At 36.2% G+C, this 26,942-nt stretch overlaps 1 protein-coding gene across 3 annotated transcripts in view; it reads left to right on the top strand.

Moving 5' to 3' along the window:
• Positions 1 to 26,942, top strand: part of LOC149788914 (thioredoxin reductase 1, cytoplasmic-like) — a 61,167-nt gene that overhangs the window by 23,666 nt on the left and 10,559 nt on the right. For all 3 annotated transcript variants that reach the window (XM_089975041.1, XM_089975043.1, XM_089975042.1), the window contains exons 10-16: positions 3,363 to 3,467; positions 6,706 to 6,821; positions 15,667 to 15,892; positions 18,938 to 19,027; positions 20,066 to 20,139; positions 20,989 to 21,145; positions 24,103 to 24,210. In XM_089975041.1, the coding sequence (XP_089831167.1) occupies positions 3,363 to 3,467; positions 6,706 to 6,821; positions 15,667 to 15,892; positions 18,938 to 19,027; positions 20,066 to 20,139; positions 20,989 to 21,145; positions 24,103 to 24,210 (876 nt within the window). The remainder of the gene's footprint in view (positions 1 to 3,362; positions 3,468 to 6,705; positions 6,822 to 15,666; positions 15,893 to 18,937; positions 19,028 to 20,065; positions 20,140 to 20,988; positions 21,146 to 24,102; positions 24,211 to 26,942) is intronic.

Here is a 26,942-nt window from a genome sequence, read left to right on the forward strand (position 1 = left end):
TATAAAGAGAGTGGTTTACATATGAAAGGTCATAATGTACATGCCCAGAAAAATACATACAGCAAAATCAATGTTAAGTGGACATTTTTTTTATTTTTTGGTGAGGTCAACCTAAAAGTGTGATGCAGTACAAACTGGATTGAATGTCGCACTCTCTGATGTCACAGTTAAAGCAGTGCATGTTGAAAACAAATTTCTACTACCCTGTTATTTGTTATGATAGTTACCAACATCATCTTCTCTTGACCCAGTTTAGTACCTGGCTGTCAATGTAGACGTCCACAGCAATCGATAATTTTCATCTGGAAGTTTTTAGATGACATCCAAGGTGCAGAGCATTCAACAAGCAGTATTAAATAGACTTTGCTGAAACTATTTTAGTATTAAATTGCAGAACAGCAATTAATATTTTATTTAATTTGAATAAACTTGCCTGCATGACCATATTGACATACACTTGAATTGTTACCACTGCGGAGTTTTCATGTCTGATCTGATTTTGATATATACTTTGGAGTCTGTATTTATGCTCAGGTTTTTTTTAGGTTCAGAATGTTTACTTATCTCAAACATGTACATGCTTGATGACGAGTGAGAGCCACGCATTAATGAGGTCACCTTGCATTTTAATTTTTTATCTGGCTTGTAGCAAACTTGGTAAAGAAAGTCATCCAGATCTTAGATGGGTACAGTTGTGAGCAAGATAAGTGCATAGTGATGATATCGTTAGAACTGAAATGAAAAATGACGTATTTTCTAATCCAAATATCCAAGGAAAGAATTCCAAAAGGATTCAGATATTGATCAATGTTAATATTCATGTCAGAGCTCTCCTTTTTTCATCTAACTTGGTATTTATTGACGTACTCACTCCCCTCTAACCATACAGAAAACACTGAACTCAGTCGTCTCAATCTGGTTAAATTCCATTTTAGGGAGAAATTTACTATCAGCGCCAGGTACTACAGAACTAGTTCCCAGCCTTCGGCAAGTTTGGGATTAGATCATTTCTATTAGATCATATTATTTCATTGGTAAAGAGTGATTTTAAAAAAAAGTTAAGACATTTTCAGATTCATAGGAAACAAAAGGTTAAACAATCTCTGCCAAATTAAAAATATATTTTGATATGGCTTGCACTAATTAACAGAAAATTTCTGGACATCTAGAAATCAAATGGTTCAATTCCAAAGCAATGCCAACTGTCCCATGTCCATCTGACTGATGCGAAGCTGTCTTATGAGTTGTTGTTGTTGTGGGGTTTAACGCCATTTTTCAGCACACGATAGGCTCTACATGGCGGCCAGTATTAATGGTGGAGGAAGAACCCAGGAAAATCCCGGGGAAAAACCCAGACCCACGAGAAGCTACTGGCAAGCTTTCTCACATACCCACATTGGCTGAATCCGAGACTCGAACCCACACAGACAGAGGTGAGATGGCAGTGTTCCGTAACAGCTTATGAGTTGTTGAATTTTAAGAAAACAAAAATAGGGATAGTGTCAGATTTTAAGCATATTGGTAATTTAATTATTATCTTCAGAATTTGATTAAAGACCAATTGTGGAAATATATTGCAGTTAATTGTCAGAGGAAAGATGATGCCTTGAGGTTGATAATAGAAAGTAGGCTTAACTGCAATTGCTTCTGACTTAATAAATATCTGACAAGAGTTCATAAACTTGTCCCACCTTTGATTCATTGATACAGAAATGTTTTATTGAATTAAATCTGACCCCAGTGCCATACCATATTCTTCATCAATATGCCGTATTATACTGACTTTTCAGGAGTGACTGAATAGCAGTGATTAGTAATGGCAGTGTTTTTGCCAGTGTGACTATTCCATATTTTAACACTATGATTACCTTGTGAGTCAGAAGATGAATTGCAAGTGATTTAGTGGGTTTGAATTTACTCTCTTGTAAACTGATTCAGCGCTTCATATTTTACATTTTTCATTTCACATTTCCTGTTCAGAATGCCACGAAATAAATATGGTTATTCGCTACAGTTTTATTGCTATATTAAAGTACCTGTTGTTTATATGTAATCCCACATATTGTGCATTATTATATGGCATTTCACACATTTAATATCATCACTTCAAAAATATAAAAAATTTGTGTTGATTTTTATTTTAATAAGTTTCGATATAAAAATTCCCCAGCATGCTTTTCTTCTGAAACACTTAAGATTTAACCCTTTACCTAATGCAAGGGTCTTTGGATGCCTCTACTCCATTCACATGGAAGCACCTTTTGACGCCTGCTGCAAACATCAGCCATTTTTAGTTGGTTTTCGTAGCACCACCTTCGGGGAAAACCCTCCTATTAGATACTACATTCATTTCTGCGAATGACAATTACATCAGATCACGTGGTTGCTGTTTATGCACTGGTCGACATCTGCTATTTAAAGTAACTGGTCCTAATCTCCACTCTCCAAAATGGCAGTCACGGATTTCATTCAGTACTTACGAAGTTTCCACCATTAGAATCACAACTATGAAAGATTCAATAACTTAGGTAAAGGCTCTGATATTGATGTAGGCAGCAATTAGTTTTTATAAATTATCAAATTCAGATGACTTAATGATGTAGACGCAGCTGAAAAACATGTAAATTTTGATTATTGGAAATGGTTGGTCATGCGACCTCACTGACATGACAGTGAACGAGTTCTCTCAAGATTTTAAAGCACATAAAAAATTCTTCTGTGAAAAATCATTACACAGATATAACAATCGGACTTTACTCTTAAATTTTTCCACATTTAATAGATGTGTACCAAAAATGTAAAATGGTTAAAATTGCTGTTAAACGTAACATACACTACATTGCTTAACAGTTCACAGGCAGGCCTACATGTATGCTGTCGACTAGGTAACAAGTGTTCTATTTATAGCACGCTGCACTTTGTCACTATGCTCTATGAGGTAAAGGGTTAATAGCCAGCAGTAACGAAAACCAAAGCCTTAAAAAAGATAACAGCTTGAGTTTTTTCAGTTGTATGAAATGATATACAAGTAGGTAGGCAACAAATGTAAGTATTGTTAGTAAACTTAATTTTTACTGATATTTGATGACTAGATATGAGCAAAACTAAGCAAAATAATTATGCTTAATCTTAGGGAAAGAATTTGTATTATATTTAAGTAAGTAAAATAAACATGTTCTGTTTGGGAGTAGTGTTCGTGTTCTGTATTCTTATATTACTACAGAAATCAGCTCAGTGAAATGATTTTGTAACCCAGGTGAGTGATGTTGGCCACTTGGGTCTCTTGTTAAAATCAGTTTTAACTTTAGTAACCATATCAGTAGACTATTGTATCAGTTCTCATTTGCTTTTACATTTATTAGGATCATATTGCATCACTGAACTGGGGATATCGAGTGCAGCTACGTGAACAAAAAGTAGACTACAAAAATGCTTATGCTGAATTCATTGGTCCTCATAGAATAAAGGTATGTTTACTTGATACTGTTAAACAATAAACTTGTTGAAAGCAAAAAAAAATATTTTTATTGATCAAATAGGTACTACCGTTAATGCTCCTTAAATGTTACATTCATGTCAGTCTTCATATGCTTGCTTGAAAACGAATTAGTGTTAACAAAATAAGATCAAAAGTAGGTTACAGTCCTCTTTTCACACACAAATTTGTACTTTTATCATGTATTTATTTACTCATCATCCATTTGGTGTTTTATCTTGCATAAACACCTCATTTTCTTTCAGTATAAGTTTTGCTTTCTTTATTTCAGTCATACTTCATTTGAATCAAATAATGTTCATTGTATTATGCTGTAGCCATGTACTCAGATTAAAAATACGTGGAGATTTTGATCCCTTGCAGCTGTAGTTTATGTAATTGGTATAAACATTCAATTTCTCTATCTTTCCAATTATACTTTATATTAATTGCTACTAGTGAGCTTTGTATCGGATTAGAGGATTTCTGTTATCTAATAAAGAATAAAGTTTATTTTATGGTCTGATAAGTTAAAATGTATAGACACTTAGGTAGAAGCAAATGCTTGGCATGTTTGCGTCCATTTTTCCCTTTTTGTTAGTGTTCATGTCTTTTCTATTCACTGTTGTTGTAGAGGAGTTGGATAGAAGTGTAGAGACTTATTGGACTCTAGGTGTATTTGGGATCTGACAGACTGGTTTCCCACAGAGGGTCACCTTCACTTCCAATTCAATTAAACTGAAAAACAGTGATGCCTAATAGGATGTGGAGGCAAACCCTCCCATATGTTGGGTTGGTCTAGTCCCTCTTGGTCCCTGACCTTTTTCGTTATCTTTGTAACTCATCAGAGGGAAATGGTCTTGTGGATTCATTTAATAAGGTGGGAAGTTTACATACTAGTAGCCGTTAATGCAGCTGCGTTTTCAGTCTTGTGACAATTATTAATATTGTCATAACCTATTATTGCTGCCAGTGCACTTATTTTTGGACTGCATTGATGAAACCCAGTTTTGAATGGCGTAACTGTCAACTGACCACCATATATGAAAAGACTCTCCTTCTCTTCATTTAGTCAAATTGCATTCACTGCGTGTTCTAAACTGAGAATGTTTGAAAACATTTTACTCTCTTTTGCACAACTTATTTCTTTGTTGGCAATTTGTAGTTATTGCACAAGATACTTAGTGTTTAGAAAGGAAGAAGTGATATTGTCCCATGGTCAGCTGGTAGTTAGGTGTCCTTTCATGTACATTTCATAACATTTCATAACATTTGAGAGAGAAGCCACAATGGCAAACATACTTTTTTGGATTTCTGGAGACAGGATGTCATGCTGACTTGAATTAAACAATGCAGTTAGTTTTTGTCATCTTGATCATTATTGGTGGTGATAGCCAGTAATTTTCACAGTGACAAAACCTGACATCTAAGGAACACAGAGGACTATGGATAATCGTATTACTTGCCACATTGTGAGGAGTTATGTTAGTTTATCAGCATGATGGAATAAATGTTGATGTGTTGAATTTATAGATCAACAGATATGCAGGCATAGCTTCCAACCCTCATGAATTTGGTTTGAATTTCACGACTTTTTCAGTGATTCACTGATTCATGCCGCAAGCCAAAAATTCATGAATTCTCCACTCTTCAATTATTTTAAATCTTTAATGAAAATAACCGACTTCCAGTTAAGCGCTAGTCGTGATATTCGCAGTTGCCGAAACGGTCCGGTACTGCTGGTCGCGATATTAGTAGATCTACAGCCGATTAGTACAGTTGGCCCGGTAGCATGCATTTTAGCCTATTTTAATCTATATGTATAAGAGTAGTTTTACAAATGCTAAAACTAATGCTTTTGAGAGAAATTGGGATCTAACCAGAATTTTGCTCCGTGCATGCATCACCAACACTGATTTGAGTTACCATTCAGCATCGCATGTAAGCTCTTGAAAATGTCTTCACCACCCAGGAAAAAGAAATGTATTGCTCAAAAAGTGAATTTTAATTTGGAGTATATAAAAAATTGGCAGTGCATTCTGCCATTGAACATTGATATGCATCATGCTTTTTGCACTCAGTGTGCCATCGCAGAGGCGATGTGAGAAAGCACGTAGAAGTTGGGAAAATTAAGAATTCGCAGATTTCAGCTCTGGAATATTTTAAGCCATCGGCAGAAGACCTGCAGGCTACCAATGCGGAAGCATTATTTGTGAGTTTTCTTGTCGAACACAATCTACCTTTATCAGCTGGAGACCATGCTAAACATTTGTTCTGACAAATGTTCCCGGACTCGAAAATCCCTTTCAGATTTTCCTGTGGAAGAACCAAAAGTGCTGCACCTCCTGTGCATTCCTAACAGTGACAACGAAAGAGTATTTTCTCAAGTGAGGAAAAATAAGACAGACTTTAGGGCCTCCTTAGCTGCAGAAAATTTTTCAGCAATTTTTGTCACCAAGATCAACCAGCAGGCAAGAAGCCTGAATTGTTTAGAAAACAAATTTACGATCAAGCAGTTGGGGAAGTTCAAGTCTGCCACAGTATCATGTCTTGATAACTAAATATTTCTGCATGTATGTAGTGTTTTAGTTTTATATTGCGAACTGGATATAGTGTAGTATTGACGGTCAGGGTGGATGGAGTTATTGTCATGGTATTTTTCACTAATTCATGTCCAAATTCACGACTTTTTTATCCCTATTTTCACTAACTGTGAGCCAGTGCGGTTGGCAGCTATTTACAGGAGATTTCTCTCTGTAAATACCATTATGTTAGAAGGATGGCCTTCAAAGAATTCCTTGATGCCATGGATTTCTGTCCATTTAAAGCTAACGGATGCAGATCAGAGGATTGCACAAGAGTTGGGGACCACAATACAAAAATAATGGGCTATTATACAACAACCAAAAGGCAGAGCATAAAATGTTTTGGTTGCATACGTCTCTCTGTCCATCTGAACAATTTGGTTTCAGTGCAGTTACTTTGAGTTCTGCTTCACAGATGGAACTTTGCAGGTGTATTACTGTGTTGAAGTCAGAAGATTGATTTGGGTGATCAGAATTTGGCTTGACGTACCTTAAGCATAATTAAGTTTATTCCACACATCCACTACATGGCTTGAATTGACTTGCAAAAATAGGAAATAAGGATTACAAGTTGTTTTTAATCCAGGAAGATGCATAAACTCTTTTTCATGTACCGCCAAACTATGTACTATAATGTTCTTTCAGGCCACAGAAAAGAATGGCAAGGTAATGGAGTACACAGCTGATAAATTTATAATTGCCACTGGGGAGAGACCAAGATATCCAGATATACCAGGAGCCAAGGAGTTTTGTGTCACAAGGTAAAGTACATTTATTTTGTTATTTTGGTGATTGAAACAAATTGGATGTCCTAGCTCAGTCCTTACAGTAGCAGAAAAATACAGGGACACTAATATTTTTTATCTAACTTCTTATCAAGAAAATATGATAAGCCATAAAGCGTATTTAACAAAACATGTTAATCGGACTTGTAAAGTATTTACCATTTATACTTGTGTACATGCTGGATCCAATTGCAAACAACATAGACCCTGATCTGCTGTTGCATAATGAGGCTGTTATTAAATTCAGGCCAGATTTTACCTTTGTTAACATCTCTTGCTTCTACAGGTTATTCTGACTCATTGGGTTAGTGTCCCCCCAGTTTTAGGCAGCCCAATGGGCTTAGATACCCTCAAATTTTCAAGCATGGTCTTTGAGCGTGTAAGTATAGGCATTGTTGTTTGTTTTTTGCCAGATCATTGTATCCATCTTTCAATGCAATTTCACTGTCCAGCCAGCCCAGCTGTCCCAGTTTGGGGACTTTATTGATAGATCAGTCTGGCTAGTCATGATTACAGATCTGTATCCATACATCTGTGGGGATCTTAGTGACAGATCCATCCATGTTGTAGTGTCTTCAGTGACATACCCATATAATGGCGGGGGATTTTAATGAAAAATCCAGTCAGCCAGTCATGCCCTCAGCATGGCCAAACTGCTTTCCACACAGCCAGCAACCATGACAACAATACTCTGGCAATCATCTGGCTGTTTAGGCACAACACATTTATCCTGCAGACCCAGCTTACCATATGTTCAAGGCTTAACCACATGGGAGGGACCATGACCTTTACAGAGATGATGGCATTGTGTCATTTATGCCCCTGGATATGTTCTGTCCAGATATGCATGCCAAAACAAAATAGATATGACACAATACAGTGAGTGCATTGATCCTCCTACAAGACGGCCTTTCTCAGATTCATCCAGGGGCCCTGAGTGGCCGAGTGGTTTCAAGTGCTCACCATTCCAGATCACTGCCATCTCATCTCTGTCTGCGTGGGTTCAAGTCCAAGGCTTGGCTAGCGTGGATACGTGGGAAAGCCTGCCAGTAGCTTCTCCTGGGTCGGTGGTTCTTCCCTGGGTTTTCCAGGGTTCTTCCTCCACCAGTTATACTGGCCGCCATGTATAGCTTGTCTTGTGCTGAAAAATGACGTTAAACCCTAGAACAACAACAACATAATCAGCCATGGAGTGGACTGAGTTCAGCTTCAGTGCTGCATTCGAACCTAGTTTTTCTGCCTCCAAGACTTGTAACTCTAGATGATAACCTGCCAACCCCATCATTCGCAGATGACCTTCCAATAGGTGCCTGATTCCTTCAATTCTGGTCTCACTGGATCACTCTATTGCTTCAGAATGAATGTGTGATCCAGGTCATTTGGAGTGGCTTTGGATTTCATTTAACCAACCTCCTTCCTCTCTTCTTTCCTTTGACATACTGTCAGATCAGGAGAAGGACTCTTTTCTACAACAGGTGTTAAGAGTTTGTCATCAGCAAATGGCCGGTGAAGATTGTGCAGAAACCACAATCTCCAGCTTTTTTAATCCAGGCTTTTTCTCATCCAGAAGGCATGCATCAAGTTCAGACTGACCATTTACCTGAGTCACCTCAAATAATACATTATGCCACCAAAATTCAAGATGGAAATAGTGAGCTCAATGCATCTATCAGAAGGGACAAGTATGCCATCAGTTACAGTCTGACTAATGCATAATTTCTCATTCCTATCCACCCTACATGATGCAAATCTCTCCATTTGCTTAATATGACATGGTTTATCAGTTTCAGGTCCTACTCTTTGGCCTAAACATCAGCCTTAGGGCTTTTACCAAATCCATGGATTGCATTGTTATCTTGTTTCAGTCGACTCAGTCTATAGTGGCCATACTTGGACTTCTTCCAGAAACATATGATAAGTTCTGTTATCAAGGGCAGAAATGATCTATCACTTTTAAATCGTCTTGTTTTTCTAATGAACTGGAAAAAGTCGGATCTTCATCCCCCAGTACTTTGTATCAGGGTATGGAGTTTCTCACCAACCTCAATCTGGTAATTTTGCAAATTCCAGATTGTCAAACTTATCAAGTCCATTTCCAACAGGAAGTTCTTGCTACTCTATGGGTCAATAAATGAAGCAGCATACTTGATCCATGCTCTGCCCCTTTCAGATGACCTTGCTGACCCAATGGTGCCCCTTTTCAAACCCCCCCCCCCTTTGATCAAACAGTCCTCATCAAACACAAGGTATGATCATTCCTGCATCAGTGGCACTTGGCTAACAATAGGGATTCCTCTGGAAAAGTCCCATGCAGGAATGACAGTATGTACCAACTCCAGTACATATGATTTGGGTTCCCACCTGTTGCCAGACTTCACTACTGTCACCTGCATGTGGGAGCCAGCGGATGGGCCTCTTCACATCAGTCTTCTTGAAATGAAGGCTGTCATCAGTGCCTTTCAATTCTGGAAGGATTGACACTCAAGGAAAATGGTCTTAATTATGTCAGACAACTATGTAATGGTCACCTACCTCCTCAAACTGGGGCACCAGATTACCCTGCCTGTGCGTTCTGATTCGGCAGTTTCTATGTTAGTGTAACCAACTCCATATCGACATACTAGTCAGGTGTATTCCCAGGAGACTCAATGGCATGGCTGGAACACTATCCAGAAAGGGTAAAATCATTCATAAAGAATGGTCTCGCCATCAATCAGTCTTCTGATTTAGGGGCATACAGTGATCTATCTCTTCGTGACAAAATGAAATCAAAAGTTGTCCATCTTCATCTCACCAGTTCCAAATCCAGAAGCTTGGGCCATGGACACACTTTAAATCAGGAGGTTTTATGGGCCTTCACCTACACTCCCTCGGTTTTAGTAGCAAAAGATATTTCAAAAGTTGCAGGGTCAGAACTGATTTTTTTATATGTTGACAGTCCCTCTCAGATGGATCAGGTCTTCAATCACAAATCGTGCAACAGATTCTGGCTGAACTGAATCTTTTCATGCTTGGCTTGTCAATACAGCATAGCGATAGAAATAATTTAATCTTTTGATTAATCTCAAAGGTAGGAATGCACTCCATTCTAACAGCTTATAAGAGAAAGTGGCAGGTTTCAGGGACTAGTACAGAGTCAATAACATCATCTTGGATGCCTCAATCCTGTTACTGGCTGATTTTTTTCTCTGGCTCTATGAGGAAAAACGGTTGGCCCTAACTACCATCAAAGGCTACTGCTCCATGATATCTGACAGATTCCAATATCATGGCAGACACGATATTGGTAATGATATCATGATCTGTCGGACATTTCACCCAGTTTTGATCTACATTAACCAAAATTTCTTGTCCTATTTCTGAAATGAACTCTTATCCTGACTTAATTCTGATAAATTTAAGCATTTAGCCCACACTTCACTGAAGCTTCTATCCCACAAAGCAAGTTTCATGATAGCATTAGTTTCAGCATACAGGTTGGGTGAATTACATGACCCTTACTATGACCCAAAATATTGTCAGTTTAGATCGGCTCGTTTAATTGTACTCTTTGACACAACCAGGCTTTGTAGCAAGTCCAAGTTTCCTCTGACCCTTGCCACCCCGTTTTTTATATTTTGACATTTATGTTGGGGTGTAGGGTCAGAGTCCATGCCATTATGAAAAGTTGGAATTCGCCGACACCATTTGGTATCAGCATGGGGTAGCCACTTACTAGCCAGCCCAGCAAACTTGAAGATATACCTGCATGAAATCAATAGGAATATGATTTGTTTTCTAGAAATTGTGATCATATAATTTTTTTTTGTTCTGTTTTTAATCCGCCAACAGATGAGATGAAAGTACATCATTGCTGAAATTTGACCTGGATCTGGCCATTTGCATTCCTAGTCACGTGACTACACAACTTTCTTAACATGTCAATGACATCAGAGGTCATATAGTCAGGTGATATCAGCAAATAAACAATTTCTAGTGTTGATGTAGGAAAACAAATTGAACAGATAAAGGAAAGTCACATAATTTTTATAGAAAAATAAAAAAACAAACTTCTCAAAATATTTATTGTGAAAACAACAACCAAAAACCTGTCAATGCTGCAGCAATTTGAAGAAAACTAGATTCACTACGCAGAAAGCACAAGTCAATGTGGTAGTCACATGACACCAACAAAAACATATTGACACGTGCTAGGTACGTCTTGAAAATGGTTTTCTCCACCTGCTGCGATACCAACAGGTTTCTGGTCCTTGTTCTCAGAATAAATATGTTGAGAATTAAGTGTGCATTTTATTTTTTTACAAACATTAAGTGACTACTATATAATATGTCCAAATTCCATGTACAACAACTTTGGAAATTTATTGTCAATATCACGTGACTATATGACCTCTGATATTATGATGTTGGTTGCAAGATTTGTATAGTCATGTGACTCGGGATGCAAATGACCAGATCCAGGTCAGATTTCAGCAACGATGTATTTTCATCTCAGCTGTCAGCGGATTAAAGAAATGATGAATGCTATGCTCACGATTTTTGAGAAAATAAGTCATATTCCTATCGATTTCATCCAGATGTATCTCGATGAAAGGTCATTCAAGTTTGCAGGGCCGGCTAGTAAGCAGCTACCCCATACCGACCCTAAACCCCAACATAAATGTCCAAGTATCAAAAATGGGTTGGCAAGGGTCAGAGTAAACTCGGACTAGTTTTGTAGCCAGAAATGGGTTTCCATCATTTGGCAATCAGAGAGTTGTCATACACTCCCTTTCCCATAGACCTATAGAGAACATCATCCATACAAGACCATGTTCACTTCTTCAATCACTTCTAGAAGCGCACAGAGGCAAGTTGTGGCATATACAAGCAACTCTTTATCCTGGTGAAAACAGAAGCAGTATGTCATGCCTGAGGTCCTATCTTTGTGGCTGGAGTGGGTTATATCCTCATCAGGATTTCAACTCATGAAATGTGAGCCTTGTGTTGGAACATGTTTTGATCTGATACAAAATAGAAGCTTTTGGCTGGCATGCAGGGTCAACCGTCTCCAGTTTTTATCTAGAGATTTAACTTCACAATGCAGACTCAGAATCCAGTTGGTCTAGTGACAGCAACTAAATTGAACATGAGACCCAATTAAAAGTCAACACAGCCTATTAGCTTTGACTAACTATAAGGGTCACAGATCATGTGACCATCCAGGCTGCACTCCTTATCAGATTATGAGAACTGGTTATTGTTCACATGGGGAATCCAACCATTAGTCCCTAGAAGGATACCCAAGGTATAGGTTGAATGCTCAGCATTAGCTCCTCCTGTTATCAATTCTGCTAACATTAATGTGATTAGGGAGAGTATTTGAAGGATAAGCAAATTTGTCAGTAAATTATGTTTTCCCAAGAATACTTACCTGATAACATTGCTTAAAATCCTCTTAATACCATCCCAACAATGTCAACACCCTCGTTGGTATATTGCTCAGTTTAAAAACTAGTGACACAACGTTATGGCAAGGGGAGGTAATAGGAAAGAGTTACTGCCCTTTGTCTATGTGAGAATAACGTTTTTAAAAAAAAAAGGAATTTTCATCTTTTTAGTATGGCTGGATTCATGAGGTAGCAATCTTATATCCTTAATGTTAATGTGATCAGGTAAGTTTTGATAGAGAAACAGAATTTACTTTAAAATTTGTTTTTTTAAAGACATTTTGTTTTCAGATGTAGATGACCTTGTTAGTTTCTCAGGACATTACAGTATTTGTTCCATTTTTAAAAAACATTTTTATATGTCCACCTCAGTTGTTCCATCTAATAGCTAAGATGATGTCTGTACATCTGTTTGTTGTTCACCATCTACCTTCACCAAACTATGTGTGGATTGCACATGGTATAAGGAAGAAGCCAATTGACATTGAAGTCAAAAGGTCAAAGGTCAGGGTGACTGATTGAAAGAAGAAAAATAGGTTTTACACAAGAACTTTCGTTCTACATCACAGACTTGGATGAAAACTTGTGAGTAGTTTGCATTTAGATTAAGGTAGAAACCTATTTTAGGGTGAAAGGTAAAGTCATTGTTTTAAAAATTAAATATGATTTCTGCGCAGAAATGTCTCTTTTCAACCCTGCATCTTTGCTCAAGTTTGTGACTTGCTCTGCCTATTGATCTGGGGTCAAATGGTCATGCTCATAGTTTTTCAGAGAAAAATAGGTTTTGCACAATAATATTTGTTCTAGATTAAATTTCCTGACTAAATTTTTAGGATGGCTTGTCTTCAAGGTAAGTTGAAGAAAAAAATGCATTTTAGCTAAGAAGTTTTGTTCAAGACCACAAGCCTTGACCAAAGATCGTAGAGACTTGTTGGTCCATAATCTTCAGAGAATTGTCATAGGCGCTTGGGTCACAGATTTATTACTGTCTGGACATTTTTTTTCTTCGCATTTCCAGCACTGTATAAACAAATCAGTTGCTGCTGACTTTAACCATAGCACATTTGTCTAATTTCCTTTTCAACTCAAATAATTGAACCCAGTTATTTTAGTTGGAAAAAGTCAGTTGTGGAAAACCACTGTGGTCAGACTTAATGTCATGTAAATATAAAAAAGAGATGAAGAACTTGTTGGTTTAAAAATTATTGCAGAAATAAATAAATCTGTGACACAAATACATGTTGAGTTTCTTAATAAACAAGCAGCAGTTACGGATATTTGTGACCCTGGTGGAGTTTTCCTTTTTTCGATCCATATCTTGACTTAGTATGAGCCATTGGTCCTCAACTTTTCCGTTTGGTGCATTGATACAGATTTTACTGAATTTTCTTTCAGAACTTAATTATCTCAATATCTCTTATTTAAATTTTATTCACTTAATTATCTCAAAAGATTTAAAGGGAACAGTTTCATACCTCCCAAGTTTGATGTGAGCAAGATTTCACTCACTTTCACAATCAAATACAGTAGACCCCTGCTTATAAGGCCATCCCTATTGCAGCAGGGAAGTGGCCTTATAATGAGTGTGCCCTTTCTAGAGGATGATGACAAATGCGAATAGTAAATGCATATGAAGAAAGTCACAAGTACATTCAAATAAAACATTTAATATTTTCATTAAAAAATCACATGCATGTTTTGAAATAAATGTAAAACAAATTGTTTCATCATTTTCAAAAGAATGTTATGAATAACCATTGATATAGTTTTAAAACTGTCTTTATAATTATGTTACAGACCACATCATCTGTCACTTTGTTGGTAACAGTATATAAAAAAAAACAGTCTTGTCACAATTAAAATTATCCTTGCTGTCATATCCCCAGCATATATCATTTAGTCTTTTGTTCCAATCTTCGACAACTTCATTATTAACATCAGCTGATTTTCCACTAATAACAGAACACTTAATATTGTGGCGCACTTGAAATCTGTGCAACCATCTGTTACTTGCGGTAAAGTCGTCATATCCCAATTCAACTGACAAAATTGTTGCTTTTTCTTGTAATTCAGATCAGGATACAAACATCTCCGGTCTCAAACAATCTTCCTTTCTCCGTCCATTTCACTTCCCACTTCTGCAGAATTGTTTCATTATCTTTCACGATATTATTTATCTGAGTCTTTCCTACACCAGTTTTCTGCAAGGATCCTCACCCCCACCCGCTCTCTCAGTAAGTTGAATTACTTTCACTTTCTCTTCTAAACTGAGAATTTTTCTTTTCCTCCATGACATGTTGATCTTTTTGCTGTAAGTTATTCATGTTGCCAACTACAATACTGATAAAACAGTTTTGTTATGCATCTAAACAAATTGCCGTGTGTTTTTAAAGGAAGTGATCTTGTCACATGATTCGTTAGTCGCAGTTTGGTACCCTATTGTTTTTATACATTTCTTTACACTAAGTGAGAGAAGCCAAAATGGCTTTGATATGTACCATTAACATCACACAGATTTGACCTTGCAACCGACAGGATTTGTAATTTTGACAATTATTGTCAGTACGCAGTAATAGCCACTAATTATCAAAGTGAACAAGCTCAGCGTCTTACTAAGGGAAGCCATAAAGGCTATCAAACCATTTTCCTGCTGACTTGGATATTGTACATCGATACTGCCACTTCTCAGCTGATACTACTGTTCAATAATTGTAATCTTAACATTTATCAGAGTGACTAAACCGGACATCTTATGATAACACAGCAGTAAGGCTAATAGGATTACATTTACTTACCCATTTGTATGGATTAAAATTTGAGTCTTTCTTGGCTTTATGGAATAAATGTGGCTTCTCGTGAGGCGTAAATGATATAATATTAAACTTAGTGGTACATGTACTTTAGTCAACACTTCTTTCGGTAACGAAAACCTGACATTGGGCAACAGAAATCGGATTACTTAGCACACAGTATGAATAAAATACTGGTTCTGGATACACATTAAAATAAAATGTGTCCGCTTGTGAGGGGTAAATTTAATATCATTGCACTAATATGCTGGCTACTGGTCGCGTTAGCCAGGTGGCCTTTCGTGAGGGGTACTTTTGAACACAAACTCATCAGTGCCAACAGATTCTGGCTGTAAGGAGCGGGTGGCTGCTGGTCAGGAGGCCGTTCAGGAGGGGGACTACTGTACTTTTTTCTTGTCCCATCTTAATCATGATGAGTGCATTGTGTTGCACTGGTTAACTTGTTAGAAGATCCATCCATCTGTTTCATATACAGGTCATTTTTCATGCATCTTAATGGATCATTTTTGTTCCATAAACAAATTTCTAGTTTTTAAAGCTTTTCCACTTTATGAGACTTTTGAATGTACCTTTTTTTGCCAGTGATGACTTATTCTCCCTGCCATACTGCCCAGGGAAGACGCTGGTTGTTGGTGCTTCCTATGTAGCTTTGGAATGTGGCGGTTTCCTGCAGGCATTTGGCCTGGATGTGACTATCATGGTTCGTTCCATCCTACTTCGTGGGTTTGATCAGCAGATGGCTGAACTTGTTGGTTCATACATGGAGAACCATGGCATCAATTTCATTCGGTCATGTGTGCCTACAAAGGTGAGTGAGTGCCATAGATTTATTTTAGTAAGATCATACTGTGTTTATAGTTTTGTGTAGAACAATGATGCTCCATGGTTTAGATTTCTGGGGGGGGGGGCAAGTAGCCGAGTGGTCTAAAGTGCTCTCCATTACGGATCACTGCCATCTTACCTCTGTCTGCATGGGTTCAAGTCTTGGATTCAGCTAATGTGGGTATGTGAGAAGGCTTGCTAGTAGCTTCTCATGGGTCGGTGGTTCTTTCCGGGGTTTTCCCGGGTTCTTCCTGCACCATTAATACTGGCCGCCATGTATAGCCTATTGTGTGCTGAAAAATGGTGTTAAACCCTACAACATCAACAACAACAAAAAAGATTTCTGAGGGACATTTATACACTTATTTCCCACCCCCTAATAATCCAAATGTTAGTTTATTAAATTTAGAGGGACTTTGGCAATCAGTAAAATATCTGCTAGGCTTGCTTAAGGTGAAATGTTGTTATGGGTTTAATGCCATTTTTCAGCACATGATAGACTGTACATGGTGGCCAGTATATTGGGTGGAGGAAGAATCAGGGTAAACCCCCAGGAAGAACCACCTACTCACAGGAACCTACTGGCAAGCTTTCTCACATAATCACTTTTGGCCAAGCCCAAGACATGAACCTGCATGGATAAAGGTGAAATGTCATTGACCTGCAAAGGTGAATGATTTAGAACACTCAGCTATCTGTGGCCCCTCTGAAGGTGAAATACTCTTACAATAAATTGGAACTGTTGTCATTTTTATATGACAGAAATAAGGCAGAGTTGTATTATGTTATGATATCAGGTTGGCCAGATGTTAACAATTTCATTTCTGCACAAAAACTTGAGTTGTCCACCATCTATTGTTACCAGACTTTCAGGATGGCTTGCCCTTGAAGTAAGGGAAAAAAAAACATCAATTTAACGGTCAGAGTCCCTATCACTGCACGTTAATTCATGTTCTCCACCATTTTACAGTTACCTAGCTTTGTGAATGGAATGCACTTTGGGTAAAGAAGAAACCTATGAAATTTGGGGTCAGAGGTCAAGTCGCTGACTCAAGGAAGAAAATTGGTTTCCACATAGTAACATTATTTCTACATCACAGACCTAGACCTAACTTGTGGATGGCTTACACTTGGGTTAGGGAAGAAAACTGGTTTTTGGAGTTGAAAGGTCAAAGTTCAGGATCCTGGACTGAAAGTAAAAGGGGTTTCTGCACACACACTTCAGTTCTTTACATGTAGAGGACTGTTAAACCTGAGGCATGCATATAATGTGGCATTCACCACACTTTTATTGATGTCAGAAGTAACAGAAAGTGGAATGTTATGGGCTAAAAAGAATTAAAATTAAATGAAGTGAGAGAAGTTATCATTAATATTTTAAATTGTTATTGTACCTTTTCAAAGAAGAAATTCAATCTATGTGATATTACTCTTACTGTTTAATGAATTTGATAGAAACCCGAGAGTTTAAATAAATCCTATGATATAAATTGGGGCATTTATCAGTTCAGGCAGGTACAACAAATTTTGGATAATACATTTCTGATACACATATGTTTATAGTTCAACTGGTCAGAAGAGTTTATGGAATAGTCTGATGTCCATCTAGCTGTTGGCACAAGTTTATTATCACTAATCCTGCTAAACTAAATTGAGAATTGCCACAAGACTCATTCCAAGGTCTAGTTGGTCCTAAATGAAAATGGTGCTGCTCAGACAGCCATCGTGAAAGTTTTACCATATTTTTCATGAATGGATAGTCATATCAACATGGGATTTTCATTTAAAGACGTCTTACAATGTACAGTTGATCCTAAATGACAAGTGACATTACAGTATGGTTGCCACAATAGCCATGTTGAAATTCTTATTGCTTTTCCTTCCAAATGGAAAGTCATATCAACATGGGGTTGTTGCCAGAAGACTTCTTATAATGTCTAGTTGGTCCTAAATAAAAATGGTTCCACTTGGACATCTTATAAGATCAGCGCAGTAATGATCTTGAAATTGTATTATTGGTACTTCTCCTGAATTGAAGGATTTTCACTAAAAGTCTTAATGGGTGTAGTAGGTCATAATTTAAAATGGTGCTGATCTGCATACATTATGGCCACTATGGTAGCCATATTGAATGTATTATTTCAAAACTCCTCCTGAACGGAAAGTCGTATCATCCTGGGTTTTTCATCAAAATTTTTATGATGTCTAGTTGGTCTTAAATAAAAATTGAGCAACTCTAATATCCAAGATAGCCACCATGACAGCCATCTTGAAAATCAGGTCACTACTGTTCCTACATTGACAGCCGTATCAACATTGGGTTCTAACCATAAGACTTCTTATAATGTCTGTTTAGTAATAAATGAAGATAGTGATGATCTAGCATCCATTGTGACCACTTTGGCAGCCATCCTGAAAATCTTGTAAAGGTTATGTTGATAATTGAAAGGTTGCCAGAAGACTTATTATGATATCTAGTTGGTTTTGAATGCAGATGGTTCTGAAATGACCTCACATATGGTTGTCACAATAAAAATATTGAAAAACCTTAATTTATGGTCATTTCAACATGTGGCTTTTGCCAAAAGTCTTATAATGGAGTCTTGTTTGTCCTAAATGAAAATGCTACTAATCTTACATCCAATATGGCTGTCACAGTGGCTAAGTTGAAGATCGTATTGTTCAAGAATATCATGGCTAGTTTCAGCACTCAGCTATTAAAAAGAAGAAATGATCTTATCTTTAATTCCCTGCAATTCTTTTTAAATGGTAGAGCATTGGTCCCTTCAAAGGACTTGTGTTCCTTATTGATTTGGTTACAATTGCACCTTATTTGAATGGATTACAATATACTTAATTATTCTTAATTTATTCCTTTTTAATGAGGTAATAAATTAATTTGGAGGAAATTTGAAACAGTTGTTCACATGTTACAAGACATAGGTTATAATGATATTTGAAATTAGCTTGAGTCATAATTCATCACAAAAATTATAACCTTTTTTTATATCAGTTAAAAATCTTTTCTCAGATTGAAAGACTGGAAGAAGGAAGTCCAGGCAAACTAAGGGTGACTGCTCATTATACAGACGGCACAGAGTTTGTGGATGAATTCAACACAGTAAGTGATATTCGTTGTTATCATTATTTTTTATTTATTTGCTGTTCAAAGTAAGCAGTCCTGGATACCTCGGTGATGATGGATATTTTTGTTCTCAGTTTAAAGTGGCATAAAATCATAATGCTGTGTTGACCAGTAGATTAACAATAGCCATGCAAATCAGCTGATTAGTTCTGGATATCCTCCATTTTTCCATGGCCACAAAGCACTTGCATTGAGCACTTTTGGGGTGCAATTGGTCTGGTGTAAATTATTAAATGCTACACCACTTTTTTTAAAAATATAATATTACAAAAACCCAGTAAAAATGTAGACACTGTCTTTTGTTCAAAATAAAAGGTCATGCACTTAATAAAATGTGGATCATGCTCTTGGTTCTTATCTGCACACATCTTAACCATGAGGAGCTGCAGTTTCTCAGTGGTTAGTGTGCTGGACCAAAAGGGGGTGGGTTGGAATCCTACCATTGGACAAGTCTGGGTCAGCTACCATGGTGTGTCCTTAACAAGGCACTTTACTCCAATTGCTTCAGCACAGAATAACATTCTTGTGTTGCTGTATTGTAAAGCTTGCAGTCAAATCTGAACAATACAAAGAATATAAACTTTGCAATTTTACTTTAGGTTATGCTGATATATCTTTAAAAATGTACTGGAATTCTGATGCACAAAGTTGGTTTAAAAAATCTAACAAGTTCTAAATGCTGTTTGCATTTTTTTCTCACAAATTATCTCAATTGTTTATTTGTGCTTGTATTTAGACTGAAAATAGTATATTGTGCATAAAAAGGCAAAGAAATTGTAAATTACATTAGGGATTCATTGGCTTTATCAGTTCATTGTTGTCTTTCTGTGCTGGAATTCTTGTAAAAATGATAAATTGCATTTGCATTGAAAAGTTCAAAACACAAACATTCAAATGTATTCTTATTTTTTTTCTCTTGTATTTATAGCTAAATTATAAATGTTCTGAATTCTATATCAAAGTGAGCATCTATTTTTATATTGTAAACTTTCATATCGAATTCCTTCTCTTCAGGTTTTGTTTGCTATTGGCAGAGATGCATGTACTCAGAATATTGGCTTAGAAAGAGTTGATGTTCATGTGAACAAGTAAGTATTCTTTGTGTGCTAATTGTACAGTGTTAAGTATTCTTTTTGTATGCTAATTGGACAGTGTTGAGTATTCTTTTTGTATGCTAATTGGACAGTGTTAAGTATTCTTTTTGTATGCTAATTGGACAGTGTTGAGTATTCTTTTTGTATGCTAATTGGACAGTGTTAAGTATTCTTTTTGTATGCTAATTGGACAGTGTTAAGTATTCTTTTTGTATGCTAATTGGACAGTGTTAAGTATTCTTTTTGTATACTAATTGGACAGTGTTAAGTATTCTTTTTGTATGCTAATTGGATAGTGTTGATCTTTCTCAGCTGTAAAGAATAATACCTCTGCAATTTTAGCTATCATTGTGGTGATGTAGAACATGATGATGACAGGATAAACAACATCATTCATAAATGCAGGAAATATTTGACAGTAACATTTGGTCCTGCTTGCTGCTGTTTAATTGATCTACATCTTCGATTTCTTTCAATCTACATCTGCAGTTCTTAATCTTTATGGGCAGTGACCCATATAAGGTTTGTGATGATAGACTCACCAACCATCACATGCTGGGGGAAAAACCCCACATGGATAGGAAATTTCAAGTTATTATGGTTTATCTCAGCGACCCACTCAAAACAACATGGCAACCCATGGGTTAAGAAATGCTGATCTACACATTTTTCGGTTGTCATATTGAATAATTAATATTACAGCCATGTCATTTGATTGGTGATCTTATCAGATAAAACAAAATTGCCTTAAAATGAGAATTGATCTTTTCAGTTGCAGTAAGTTACAGATTAAAAAATTTGATTTTGTACCTTGTTTATATTAAAACCCTTCTCATTTTCTAGAAGTGGCTTCATCCCAGTGAATGAGGCAGAGCAGACGAATGTTCCTTATATCTATGCCATAGGGGACATTTTAGAAGGAAAGCCAGAGCTGACCCCTGTGGCCATACATGCTGGAAAACTTTTGGCTCAGCGACTCTTTGGTGGCAGTGACACACTGGTAAGTTGTACTTATGTTTGCACTCTATTATCACAGCTTTAGATCCTTTTTTTTTAATACTTTACTTTGTAAATTCATTGATAGAACAAAATGCACTGTGCAATGTTCCCTGTTATTATAATCATTAGTATTCAAAAAAATAAAGACGTAACATCACTTCTTTTCAATCCAGAGATGAAGTTAGGATAAAATATCTTGACAAATCTAGTTAAATTTACTATATATATTGACCAAAAATATAGGGGTTGTCTAAAAATAGTTGGGTGGTTTTAAGGAAGGCACTCATGCAAAGGCTTCACTATTTATTCAGGTTCAAAGGGACTTGTCAATTTGGAACACCTAGGACAGTCTCTACCACCCATATTTATTTCAAGCAAGTGCCTTCCAACCTAAACCTCACTTCAATTAATTCTGCAAATAATCCTTGTCTTTGAAGTATATCGGATAAATTATTTTGGCTATCGGGGTGGGTGTTTTAATAAGATGGTTAGTTTTAGACAAATGGTGCTGTAAAAATGTTTAGTTCTGGAATAGTTATTAATCTAAGCCTTTACAGTAACAAAATATTTCTTTTTAAACTTCTTTGTTGCCTTTATTAATCATATCCTTGTGAACAATATTGAATCATAGTTTGTCAACCGCACACTAGTGGGAAGGTCAAGGGTTCGAACCTGGGCCGAGTCATACCAAAGACTTCTAAAATGGTACAAACATTTGCCTCAGTAGACACTCAGTATATTAAGAGGTTGGTGTTAGGACTGGTCGGCCTGGTGTCAGTATAATATGACTGGGTGGGATATCATGCTACATGTCTGCGGCATGATGCCCCCGTGCTAGACATCAATATTAACTGCCACACTGCAGACATCATAGCGATATAACTGAAAAATTATTAAAGCTAGTTTAAAGCTCCAAATGACACACACACACACACACACACTAATGGGAAGCCAAACATAACAGTCTCTTTCTGCTGGTATTATCAACACTAGTTGTGGTTCAAGTTTTTCAGCAATGCTTTTATCATGGGCTTGACATTCAGGCCCTGGACTTGTTGTCTCAGACAATGTTATGTAATCTAAAAGGCATTGTACGAGATAATAGTTTTGTTTTTTGTTGAATCCATGTTAATGTCTTAGTCACTTTTGTAGCAGTGGCTTTAGCAGTTTGTTATGGTCTTGATTAAAGCTTTTCATTTGTTTGTATTTCCTAAACCCCTTGATATAATCTCATCTGGCTTAGCTTGAGTTGTCATAGAACTAAGACAATTCATTCTAAGACCTGTTAGGCTTTGGTCATAGAAAATTTGCTTCATTGTTTTGGTTAAATATTTTCCAGATGATTAATTTCATTAATCCCATCAGGGAATATTCTTCATACTATTCATACTAATTCTATCAGTGATTATTAATCATACTAACCCCATCAATGAATATTAATCATACTAACCCCATCAATGAATATTAATCATACTAATTCTATCAGTGATTATTAATTATATTAACCCCATCAATGAATATTAATCATACTAACCCCATCAATGAATATTAATCATACTAACCCCATCAGTGAATATTAATCATACTAACCCCGTCAGTGAATATTAATCATACTAACCCCATCAATGAATATTAATCATACTAACCCCATCAGTGAATATTAATCATACTAACCCCATCAGTGAATATTAATCATACTAACCCCATCAATGAATATTAATCATACTAACCCCATCAATGAATATTAATCATACTAACCCCATCAGTAAATATTAATCATACTAACCCTGTCAATGAATATTAATCATACTAACCCCATTAGTGAATATTAATCATACTAACCCCATCAGTAAATATTAATCATACTAACCCCATCAATGAATATTAATCATACTAACCCCATCAGTGAATATTAATCATACTAACCCCATCAGTAAATATTAATCATACTAACCCTGTCAATGAATATTAATCATACTAATCCCTTCAGTGAATATTAATCATACTAACCCCATCAGTGAATATTAATCATACTAACCCCATCAGTGAATATTAATGATACTAACCCTGTCAATGAATATTAATCATACTAACCCCATCAATGAATATTAATCATACTAACCCTGTCAATGAATATTAATCATACTAACCCGATCAGTGAATATTAATCATACTAACTCTGTCATTGAATATTAATCATACTAACCCCATCAATGAATATTAATCATACTAATCCCTTCAATGAATATTAATCATACTAACCCCATCAGTGAATATTAATCATACTAATCCCATCAATGAATATTAACCACACTAATCCAGTCAGTGAATAGTCTTCATACTAATCATATTATTCCCATCAGTGAATATTAGTCATCCTGATCCCATCAATGAATATTCTTAATGCTAATCATACTAATCCAATCAATGAATATTTTTCATGCTAATCCCATCAGTGAATATTCATCATAATCCCATGAATGAATATTCAGTCATGCTAATCATACTAAACCCATCAATGAATATTAATCATACTTATCCCATAAATGATTATTCTTCTTTCTAATCCCATCAATGAAATATTCTTCATATATATGATCAATCATTATGAAGCAGAGACCAGTCAATCTGTGACATGCTTGCTCACCCCATTTACCAGTTCTTAAAAAATATGCATTGAGTTTTTGGTGAAGGAAATTTTCATTTACTTATAATTTCTAAACCTCATGACAAATTTTCATCATTCTTCCAACTTGGGATGAATCATTATGAAGCTAAGACAATTCATTCTGTAACTTGCTTGCTAAACCATTGGACCTTGCAATCAAGGTCACAAATTGAATGCCAGTGCTTTGATTGTGGGGTTCATATGCAAGACCTGGCTATGTTTAGCATTTACACATTTTACTTCTTTCCAGTGGGAAACATATTTGCTGAAATTATTTCTGTATATTTCAGACAGACTATGTCAATGTGGCCACAACAGTCTTCACACCATTGGAGTATGGGTGTATCGGTCTTTCAGAAGAGGACGCCATCCAGAAGTATGGGGAAAATAATTTGGAGGTAAGATTATCTTCATGGATATTATATAATTGGTGTAGTTAATTATAGTTAAGATTATTGAACTTTAGACAAGAAATTGTATGACCCCTGCTTTAAGTAAAAGCACTTGTTATTGCAGCATGCCATGTTTTTCATCATGAGGTATTACCCTAATTCTCATCTCTGTGGCATCGTCATCCTCATAATACAAAAAAGGGGAAAGATGTAGTTTTACATTGATACCAAGTAATGCAGACCTTCTGCTTACAGCAAAAATACAGCTTAAAAACATCATTTTTGAGATCAGATTTTTTTAAGGCCAAAAATTACTGGATCCAGAGCTAGATTTCGTGTCTGGAATTTAGACTTTTTGGTATTAGATCTAAGACAATTTACTTTTGAAAAATTTAGGGTAAGTCTGAGATTTTGGAGTTAAGAATTGACCAGAATGTGAAAATCTTTAGCCCAGTAAGCAGAAGAAGAAAAATAAGAGACCAGTTTTCACACACCAGTGAAACACTGAATCAGAAATGTCTCTTTTTACGCTTGAGCATTCAGCACAACAAATATCTCTCTGAAACAGCTGTGTTTGGATGCAGTCAAAAGTAAACAAAAAAGCATGTTTCAGGTGAAAATGAAAAGAAACTTGGAGTGATGTGTTGTTGTTGTTGTTGTTGTAGGGTTTAACGCCATTTTTCAGCACATGATAGGCTATACATGGCGGCCAGTATTAATGGTGGAGGAAGAACCCAGAAAACCCGCGGAAAGAACCACCGACCCACGAGAAGCTACTGGCAAGCTTTCTCACGTACCCACATTAGCCGAATCCGAGTGGAGTGATGTGAGTTAATAGCTTAACAGTATTAACACCCAGTGATGGCTGTTCCAGAAATGACTCTGGATTGAGGCTATTCCAGAATTGACTATATTGATTGGAAGATGTATTTATCACATGACTGCTGTGTTATTTAAATTAATATACCAGTATCATATGTTTCATTTATGTAATGTGTAATAACATGTCATGATATCTCAAATGATGTCATAATCTCATTTCAAGAAAAGGTGTAACAACAGAGGCATCTGAATGTATTTCAAAAACATTTCACTACACTATTCCATACAGTGTTAAAACAAAAATTGTTCTTTTTGTCAAGTGATAAATAGAATCTTACATTCTGTGTAAATTTTAAATGAAAATATTTTAAACTTGTAGAATACTTGAAATATTTTGCTCATCAAGGTTGCAAAAGATGGAATTATGTGAATCATTTAATAAATTTAATTTAATAAGAGCATTCATTTAAGAACTTTTATATGGTTTGTTGATTTCATTGCATTCACATCTTCAAGCATGTGATATTCTCAATTACAGTTTGATCAGTGGTTGGTTTAAAAATGAGGTTGGCCAACCAACCCACCCACTCACTCTTTTACCTAAGTAATAATCACACAAAAAGTACAGGTCAGTGTAACAGGGTGATTTAATTAACCCCATGCTTTAGCAGAGGGATATTGTGATGACCTCTGTCCATAACTATGTCTCCTGAACTGCTGGATGAAAATTCACCAAACTTCTTACATAGGTTGCTCATTTGACAACTATTTGCAAGGGGGTGGGGAGTTTGTTACAGTTTTGGGGCCACAAGGAGAGAGACAGAGATCAAATATACAAAATCACAGCAAAATTGACTTTTTTATTTAAAAAAATTATCTCCAAACTTAATAAAATGCAGCATATCAAAAGAACATCTATAGTATGTTGCAGATTCTAGGCTATGACTCCTTGGTCATGGTACAGGTTGGGGGATATGTACTAAAATGTATGAAGTAGCTTTAGAAGTAGCTCAATTTTAGAGTATTTTACTGACTCACTGTTTGCATGTCCCCACTGTTAAGGCCATATGTCTGATCTGACTTTGATAAAACTGGGAATATGGGCTTATATCACAAATTGTCTTGGACAAGTTAAATATGAGTAAGGTGCACACATACTGACTAGCCTGGCTGAGCTTGTTAACACACTCTAGACCAAATTGCAGTCAGATTTTGTGTCATGTGGTAAATTTGCTTACATCATCACTATCTTTGTAAGCCTGTATAAAAAGGGAGATCATCTGTGCATAGTAAAGAGATGTCTTGCTATGAGCTCCTTACTGCTGTCGACCTAGAGACAATATATATATCATCCAGTTTCTATGGAACTTGTTAAATGACTAGATGTCATCAAGCTCTTGGATGACTTTCATTATGAGAAAGACCTTGGATGACTTTGATTATGAGCAAGTGACAATGCATAGTAATTTTGCCTTTATCTTTGGAAATAATTTTCATGAGTCTTAGTAAAATAGATAAGATAGACATAATGTAAAGTTTTGGAGTGTTGGCATAGGGATATATATATTTACAATACTGTATAAGCATGCTTAGTGAACTAATCAACTATTAAGGTATGCAAGTCAGATGAATGATATCAGGCCCATTGGGGTCTCTTGTTTTAGGTAAGATATTAAAGAAGGTTGAGTAATCATTTAGGCAAAAGATACTGCTGATAAATAGAAACATACAGATGCAGTGGAGAAAAGGTCAAAAGTCAAGGTCAGATAGATTTGGTAATGCTTTACCAAGGTTACAGTGACATTTCAAGAAAGACTGTCTATTTACTTTTGTTTGTTGGGGTGTTGTTGCTGGATATTAAGATCTTACTAACTTGTATTAAATAAAATAAACTAATTGTGTTGGGGTTTTTGTGA

The sequence above is a fragment of the Sinohyriopsis cumingii genome, chromosome 11 (genome assembly GCF_028554795.1).
Source record: "Sinohyriopsis cumingii isolate HCF-2022 chromosome 11, ASM2855479v2, whole genome shotgun sequence".
Classification (NCBI taxonomy): domain Eukaryota; kingdom Metazoa; phylum Mollusca; class Bivalvia; order Unionida; family Unionidae; genus Sinohyriopsis; species Sinohyriopsis cumingii.